This window comes from Canariomyces notabilis (assembly GCF_033297395.1).
Source record: "Canariomyces notabilis strain CBS 508.74 unplaced genomic scaffold N656scaffold_1, whole genome shotgun sequence".
In the NCBI taxonomy this organism is placed as follows: Eukaryota; Fungi; Ascomycota; class Sordariomycetes; order Sordariales; family Chaetomiaceae; genus Canariomyces; species Canariomyces notabilis.
In genome coordinates this window covers 1,886,098-1,894,642 of record NW_027041823.1, presented here as the reverse complement: position 1 = coordinate 1,894,642, position 8,545 = coordinate 1,886,098, and the positions used below count along the sequence as shown (strand labels likewise).

Sequence of the window (8,545 nt, the reverse complement as noted above, 5' to 3'; positions counted from 1 at the left end):
AGCCAACATAGGCTCGAGATAGGGTACCCAGCGTCATGCCTAGTCATGTCTGTTCCTGCAAGTTCAAATAAGAATCCTTCTGTGTCTGATATCTCGAGGGTGATTCACTCTTTTTCTTAATGTTCTTTGTATCCAAGTGCTCGCTAAGTTCCGTATTGATCCCCACAGGCTTGCAGGGTGATTCCGAGGCTTGGGGGAATGGTCCAATAGAACTTTGAACTGTATATCAAGCCATCAACTTTGAGCACTTTTGGGTCTATCGGTCCGTCATGCTTAGTGAGGCATACTTCAGTACCTTGATCAAACCAACTCTCATCTTCTTCTGTTATTCTGCAGTGTTGTTTCCCTCGCTGTATATCAGGCTACCCAAACCATGAGCGTGCTCTAGATCAAACCGTATCATGGATTCCCAGTCATACACTCATCGGGCATTCTCTGTTTGAAATGCCATTCTCTCACTGTGTCTGTCGTTGTCTGACTCCAACGTCTGAAGGGCAGTATAGGGGTTGCTGACTTTGTCAAGTGTATTTATTCGACTGGGAGATTCAACGAATATGAATAGGAGAGTAGCACACATGCAGGCTAGCATTCTTTGATTTCTTCTCCCTGATGAAGTTGTGTTCTTCAACTCCATAGTTACGCCAGGTCTCAAGCTACTGCTGTCTTCCAATGAGTGGAATGGCCTTTTTAAATTTTTCCTGCTATCCTGCACAAGAGTCAGTTGCGGCATCTGATAAATGCTGAAGAAATTGCCTGGAGAAGTGTCACCAAGTAAAGACGGTGCCAGCTTATTAACCAAGCCTGTCCTGTTCGCTGTCCTCAAACACACCCGTTTCCCAATTGTTGCCCCCCCCCCTTTGAAGATCAAACTACTTGCTCATCTCAGCTTGTCAGAGCCTGAGGTCCGCTCTTTCGCTCTGTCCTCCTTGTAACTTCACAGCTAGCTGGTCGCCAAGTACTTGCTTGATACTCGGTTTTTCAGATTATCCCGGCCATTCGAGTACAGTGACAGGTGGGCACTTTATCATAATGTACTTCATATTACTTGGAAGTTGGGTACTCAGATTGGCATTACCTCTTCAATATCACGATACGTTTTCTCTGACCGTGAAAGCGTATTCTTTTATTCTTTAGTTATTGGGCGATCAAAGACCCTCTCGACATGTTCGCCCCAGCCGTTTCTCTCTTTGAGTCTTTAATCATGATGTGCATAACTTGGAGAACAAAATTTTGCGAGAGGGCTTTTCAAGAACAAAGCATAGCAACTTTCCTGGAAGCTCATGTTTTCTAAATTCCACAAAAAAATCCAGGTAGCAATGGTCTGTCTAGAGTACTAGTAGGTACTAGGTACCTTACCTAACTGACTCCTGACTCCCTGAGTGACGTGAATGCCTGGTTGTCCATGAGTAGTCCTAACAATCTGGCGACGCCTGTTCCCATCTTTTGCGACCCGAGCCCTTTTCACATTTAGACTCGCGATCCGCACACGCTTTGAAGTTTATCGTTTATCAAGGGCTACCACGGAGCCGACGATGTCACGAAAAAAAAATCTGGAACGAGAAACATGCCCAGCTGGCGAGCGGTCAATGCTTGCCGCCGCCTTGCCCCGACGTAAATCACCATCCCGCCACAAAACTGCCGTGCTCACTGGTACTACGATAATATAAGGTAGACATTGTAAAGCTCGCATTGCCCGCATCCTACGTAAATACTGCTACATAGTGACAGACTGCCATTTTCCAAGTGCCAATGTGTGCTGTCCAGCCTCTCCTCCAGTCTTTGGGCGTTTCTGCGTGTCTCATTCCGTCTCATTTCAGCGTTTATTTCTGGACCGGCCGGCAGCCGGTAAGCGGGGCGGCCCGCGCTTGCCGCCGGCCGTGCACCTTTCCGCTGCCGAAGCTCTCGGCCCCACTTGCCGATCAAAGCAGGAGCCGGCGCCGAAAAAATTTGACCTCACCCGGTGTCCGGGCCGATTTGCGACGGAATTGCCAATTTAGGACGTGCACCTGCGGATTTTGGACGGCCTGGCAACAGATCTACGACGTGAGTCATTCACCAAAGATTTTCGTCTGAGCTCACGGGCCTCTAAAATCGCGCCCAGCAGACAACGACAATATCAAAGCTGCATTGATACCTTTTTGCGCCAGCAAGTTGAGTGCACGGCCCATCTTGTTCTCCTGATTGTTACCCCTGAGCCAGAAGCCAGCCCCTTGTTATTACATTGGGGCCGTGGACATCACGCATCTTAGCAACAATTCCCCTGAGGACAGGTTCTTCCAAGTTCTAGCAGTGAAGGCAATTGTGAAGAACTACACTGGAGGATTCGAGCCGCACAGGTGAACCATATGAATCCTGGTGACGACGTGATACTGAGTTTCGAAGATGACTTTCTTCTCGTCGCCCAGTTCCCATGGCATTCTCATAATTTGAACCATACTCGAATTCCATATGGGGGCATTTCCAGGCAGCGAGTCAACTGGATCATAATGCTTGTACACCTTATTCTCCTTGTCTCGTCCGGTGACGTCCCATACCTAACTGGCGTGTGATTCAGCAGCAGGCGACGCCATCGCCATCGTTTGGGCCGAGCCGGATCGACCGCTACAGCCTGCTTTTCAGCGAGTGAGCGAGAAAGGATGAGTTAAAGGCTGTGCTTGTATCTACGTTGTAGTCAGGTCAAAGGAGCCGTTGGTAGCCAAAGGAAGAATTGGAAGGCTTGCTAACAGCTGATCCGCAGGGAGACTTGCTCACTTGCTCCCCAAATTCAGTCTCTGTTCTGAATAGACGGTTGCTCGTGCTCTATCGTACTAATCCCATGTATATGTCAATACTGTATCCTCCTTGCTCGGTGATCCAGAGTAACCTCTCTGCGGTGGTTTGCTCATGCTCACACCGTCACCGTGAAGGGGACTCCGAGGTGCACCTTCTCGTTGACAGCGAGTGCCTCGCGGGAAGCTGGTGATTCCGTGGTCAAAGGCCTAAGATGCGAGGGCTAGAAGCCATCCCCTTGACCCCTGAACATCACGCATCCCTTCTCTATGTCTCTGTGGTGGTTTGCTCGAGCTCGCACCGTCACCCTGGGTGGGACTGCGAGGTGCACCATCACCATGGAGGGGACTGCAAGGTGCACCTTCCCGTCGACGGCAAGTGCCTCGCAGGAAGCCGATGATGTCGTCGTCGACGGCCTAAGGTGCAAGGCCGTGTTGTTTTCGGCGCCCCTCGCACCCGCAATCGCAGCAAAATCACCCAAGCGGGTCCTGCCCTCCTCCTCTGAGGTATAAATCCCCTCCTCCCCCTCCCTCCTCCTCTTCCTCTCCTCTCCCCCAGACACGCTCTTTTCCACCGCGTGACTTCTCGTCGTCCGGTCCCCGTTCTCTTTGTTCCGTCTCTCTCTCTCGTTTCCCGCCGGCCACCGCCATAATTTTACCACCGCCGTAAAGGTAGGTTGACAAAACATCGCGAGATCCGAGTCGAGGGCTTTCTCCTCCCAATTCGTTGGCGTGGGAAGCCCTCATCCGCTCGAAAATCGCGTCGTAGTCCATTTCTTCCCCAGTTTCCCCATCTTTCCAACCATCATCACACTCATCGTCACGGTTGAGGTCAATTGACCAAAAACCAACACCGCGAGATCGAAGCCCAGGCCTCTCTCCTCCCAATTCGTTGGCGAGGGAAGGCTTCATTTTCATGTGCTTGAAAATCTCGTCGTAGACCATCTCTCCTCCATCTCCCTCCATCCTTCCCACCATCATCACCCCATCGCCACGGTTGAGGCCATTGACCAAAACCAGCGCGAAGGATTTCCCTTTCTTCTCGCGCCGGTCGCGTCGCGACTTGACCACTCCAGAATTTCTCCCATCTCAGGCGAGGAGGGGAATTTCATTGCTCACTTTTCCTTCGACAGGCTTATTAGACCCATCCATCTCTCATTTCCAACAACCTTCATTCCGCCATCGTTATAGAGGCCTCGTCCATCCATCAGTTACCAGGCTCTCCGACAAGCAGGTCCCACGATCCAACAATGTCGGCCATGCTCAGAGCCCACAAGTCGGGCGGTCCCCGTCGGGTCCGCTCTCTGAGCCTCGAGTCAGGCTCGTCTGGCGGTTCCGAGCCAGGTAAGTTAACCGTGACACAATGTGCTTGTCAGCTTCTGTCATGTTTTCACTTCACTGGCCTCTCGTTTCTCCTGAGTTGGCTGGTCTCTCGGTTGTCTGCTCATGGCCATGTTTTCACTCCATTGGGCCTCTCATTTCTTGACTTGGTTGATCTCCCGTTTGCTTGACAGCTCTCTTGTGTGACCTCAGGTCAGCTGCTGTCTTGTTCGATTTCTCCGAATCATCTTTTTCATTTTTCCAGCCAGCTGCTCCTTGAGGGTAGCTGGAATTGAGTTGCTCTTTCTTTTTTTTCTTTAGTTTTCATCTGGTGATTTGGCGACTATTCCGAAATCGCTTGGCGATATCGGAGCTGTGTGTGGTATGGAGGCTCAAAGTCGCGATCCAACACTGATCACCTTTCACTGCATCTTTCCATCCTCATCCACTCTTCATCCGCGAGTATCTGTTGTTCGTTCCGCCCGGTAGGAGAGACACTGACTTGCTCGCAGCTGGAGCCCGCCTCTCCAATGTCAGCACAGCTGATTCCCCTCCCCACGTCCAGTAAGTCATCCTCGTCTGACGGTCAATGCTTGACTTGACCGAGCTGTCAATTGACCAGATGTAGTTTCTCATCAGTCACCCAGGAGTTCGGTCGCCTAGGTTTTGCCTCCGCTGGAGCCCTCCATGGTGACGATGCCGATGACGAGGAAGAAGAGTATGAGAAGTAAGTTCTTTTGTCTCCAACAGCACAACTTTCAGTGGCGTGTGCTAATGTTTGGTCGCAGACGCCGCCCCTTCCAGCTCGGCAAGAAGCCCAGCGACGTCTTCACCGCTTCTCCCCAGAAGTCTCTCACCGCAACCGCCCCGGCCATGACCTCGCACTCCTATCTGTCGGGCAATGCCACCGGCTTCAAGCCCTCTTATCTCGGCAGAGACGCTGATGAGGAGCCCTCTTACCTCGGCAAAGGCGGTGATGAGGAGCCCTCTTACTTCGCCAAAAGCGCTGCTGAGTACGCTGCGGAGCGTCGAATCAAGCGTTCCGTGACCACCGGCTCAGTCATGGTGGCAAGTCCTGACAATCGTGCATCCGGCTCAACTGCAAAGGCTGGACGCTCTGGTATGATCGGCGGTGTCGATGTTCAAGGCATCTACCCTGCCACGGCTTGTGTCTTCGTTGCGAAGTAAGTCGCATGCCCTTTGCCCCATTGGCCCAGAACCTCGTCTGACAATTGAACTTGACAGCCTGCCCGAATACAAAGAGGATCGCGCCATTGAGGCCGCCGTTACCCGGGAATTCAGCAGGTACGGCACGGTTTTCGTGAAGATCCGTCGCGACGGCAACCGCATGCCGTTTGCCTTCTGCCAGTACACCGTAAGTTCCCATTGTCGGCAATCGCTTCCTGCAGCCCGAGCCCATTTCTAACCGTGAACAGAGTGACGATGACGCCAACAACGCCCTGCAGCAGGGACGTGGTGCCATGATCCTCGGCCGCCCTTGCCGCACTGAGAGAGTTCGCGCCAACCGTAAGTAGCCTCGCTGTCGTCGCTCATTCCTTGACGTCAATTGCATGTGCTGACAAGTACTCTTTCAATTGTCCAGGCTCATTCGTCATTTACAACCGACGCCCGGGCGAGGACATCACTGTTGCAGAGGCCAGAGCGCTGCTGGAGCAGTACGGTGAGCTCAGCAAGTGCGAGGTGCTGGGCGCCGAAGAGCAAGAGGCTTTGGGAATCCCCAAGGCCATCCTCGTCGAGTTTGCCACGTTTGATCCCAAACGTGACATAATCCACGTAAGCAAACGCCATCCGCCGGCACATTAGATCGCGTCCGCGCGTGACTGACAATTTTCCATAGGCTGTCCGCGGCAAGGACAAATACCGCATCGACGTGTACGACACGAGGAGGAAGGCTCGCTCGGACACCGACGAGGAGTTCCTGCGCAAGTACGACGCCGACCGTCGCTCAGTCTTTGTTGGCGGTCTTCCCTACGATGTTGAGAAGAGCGACATCCTGGAACTCTTCTCCGAGGTTGGCGATGTCGTCGACATCGACCTTGTCAAGCGCACCAACAACGACGGTGAGTACATCCAGTGTTCAAGGCTCTCGCTCCCTCAGTCGCTAACTCCCAAGTTCCAGGAACGCCTTGCCGCCCATTCGCGTTCGTCGAGTTCACCAGGGCCGACGTGCCCGACACCGCGATCCGCATGGTCGTAAGTCTTCTCCGCCAAACACCCGCCACTGGTCAATTGAATTCGATTCTGACATGCTTTTTTCCAGAACGGAACAAGAATGGGCCAATACTTCCTCAAAGTCGAGCGCAAGGTCTTCAAGCGTAGCGCTGGGGAGCCCCGCCGTTCGCGATCTCAGGCTTTCGCCATGAGATCGTCCGTCACGCCGAAGACGCCCAAGGTTTATGGTGGTGCTGGTGGTGCCGCTGGTAGCAGTGGCAACCGTTTTGGTGGTGCCGGCGGTGCTTCTGGCAGCGGTGGCAACCGTTTTGGTGGTGCTGGTGGTGCCGCTGGCAGCAGCGGCTACCGTCAAGCTTCGACGCCCGCCCGTCCTCCACGTGCCGCAACCCGCTTCGGCGACGCGGTCTTGTCCACCCCTTCTGTTGCGCCGGTTCCAGAGTCGCCGCGACGCCTTGTCCAGCATGGCATCCCCGGGGTGCCCGATCCCGCGTCTCCGAACACACTGTTGAATTTGTGGCCGCTCCAGCGCCCACTGCCAAACCCCAACAATTGGCCGGTCGGTGTCAGTGGTATCCCCGCTGATCCCGAACTCCTCGCACGCCCGTGGCCGCCCATGCCCAGTGTCAGCCCGGTCGCGCCTCGCCCGTCTGCCGCCAACACCGAGCAGCGGTTCACTTCGTACGCCGCCAGCCCCGCACGTTACTCCCCCCCGCGCAACGTGCAGGCTCCCGCTCACATCAGCGACTTGTCGTACCTTGGTCCCTGGCCTGGAATGATGACGTTCCAGGACCCCATCACCGGCCTGACGTGTTACTCGTACCACCAGGTTGAGCCCTCGTCGGGAGTTCCGCTCACGACCCCCACCCGCGACCGCGACAATCGCGCCGACGACCAGCAGCATACCTTCCATGATGCTTAAGTCAATGTCGCGCCACAACCAAACGTCTTCCCCGACACTCCCTTCTTCATCGGGGTCATCTTTCTCATCGGTCAAAGTCACCATTATCATCGGATCAGGACCAGCAGCATTCCTCCCATGGTCGTCAAGCCCAAATCATCCGCCATCGACTTCATCGATATCATTATCCATCACCTGTCAGAGTTGTATCAGTACCGCATCATCGGCTACTCGGTTTCGTTTCGGCATTTCTCACTTCACCAATTCTTTCTTTCCCCCTTCGGTCGGTCGGTCAAACCACACCGCACTAATCCCGCCACTCTGACGTTTGCGTTGCCTGCGCCTCGTCTCGATTGAGGAATGCCGCAACAAAAGATTCCATTCTCATCAGCAGCTGGCGGAGGGATTTCATCGAAAATCCTGCGGGCGTTTGACTGCTTCGTCGACCTCACACTTCACACTCATCATTACAGCTTTGTCGGTCTGCGCTCTATGTTTCGGCTGGCTTCGGCCTTGAGACTCCGTTGAGCGACGACGACACACAGCTGTCACCCAATCCCCCATCACCCCCGCTTCGACATGAAGCGACTCAAAAGCATGTTGTTGTTTTTTTTTCATTCGGCTCGTCGTCTCCATGGTTTCGGAGTTCCAAAAACGGTCAAGGTCTCGGTTTGGGGGCGGGTTTCTCGTCTTGGGCGATGATCATGATGCATGCATGGATACCCGGATTGGGAGGGGCGGTCGGATGTGTAGGGAAAATCATCTGGTGTACGGTTCAAACTCGGGTTTCTGCTTTTCTCTTTCTCTTTTCTCCTGTTCTCCTTCCTATCCTTTTGTCGAGAGGTTTGTCGCTGGCATTAGGTTTGTCGCTGGCATTGGAGTTTGCAGGGACGCTCGCGTCTCCGCCGAACCCAGACGCCATGTGGACTCTCTCTCTCTGTGGATCAAAGGAAGCGAAGGAAGTGGTTCATTCTGTCTCCAGGTCTCGGAAGCTAAGTCCTCGTTAATAATTTGGAGTTGAGCTCGGAGGGGTTATGGGATACGCATGTATCTTACCTTGATCAAGGCATAGCTTCCTGACGTTGCCATCTCACGTCTGTCGCGAGGCACCAAGTATCAAACGGAATTATCAATCATCAAGGTGTGGTCCGATGAAAGTGAGCAGTGATGAGGTGGGTTTGGAAGGTTGTATTGATGGTGTGCGAGTGGGGGATGGAGCCTGTGGCTGCATGCTTGGCACCACTAAATGGTCAGCTAACGGGCTTAGGTTTGCGGCCTGTATCCGCTGTTGTTTTCGGGATTTGGGTGCTTCCATGCGAACCGCCGAGCATCACCAGGGCGCTCACCCCACGCTAATGACCTGCTG

At 53.8% G+C, this 8,545-nt stretch overlaps 2 protein-coding genes across 2 annotated transcripts; one reads left to right on the top strand and one right to left on the bottom strand.

The window, feature by feature from the left end:
• Positions 1-3,205: 3,205 nt before the first annotated feature.
• N656DRAFT_49344 (uncharacterized protein) lies at positions 3,206-3,883 on the bottom strand. The gene has a single exon (XM_064809831.1). The coding sequence runs from the start codon at positions 3,747-3,749 to the stop codon at positions 3,243-3,245; it is 507 nt and encodes a 168-aa protein (XP_064675153.1). The 5' UTR covers positions 3,750-3,883; the 3' UTR covers positions 3,206-3,242.
• Positions 3,884-4,018: 135 nt separating this feature from the next.
• Positions 4,019-7,200, top strand: N656DRAFT_699165 (uncharacterized protein; the record flags this gene model as incomplete). Its single annotated transcript, XM_064810764.1, has 12 exons — positions 4,019-4,100; positions 4,583-4,652; positions 4,717-4,806; positions 4,877-4,936; positions 5,024-5,272; positions 5,334-5,463; positions 5,525-5,615; positions 5,692-5,882; positions 5,947-6,169; positions 6,229-6,302; positions 6,370-6,719; positions 7,023-7,200. 12 exons carry the CDS (start codon positions 4,019-4,021, stop codon positions 7,198-7,200), a joined length of 1,788 nt encoding a protein of 595 aa, XP_064675152.1.
• Between the last annotated feature and the right edge of the window lie 1,345 nt (positions 7,201-8,545).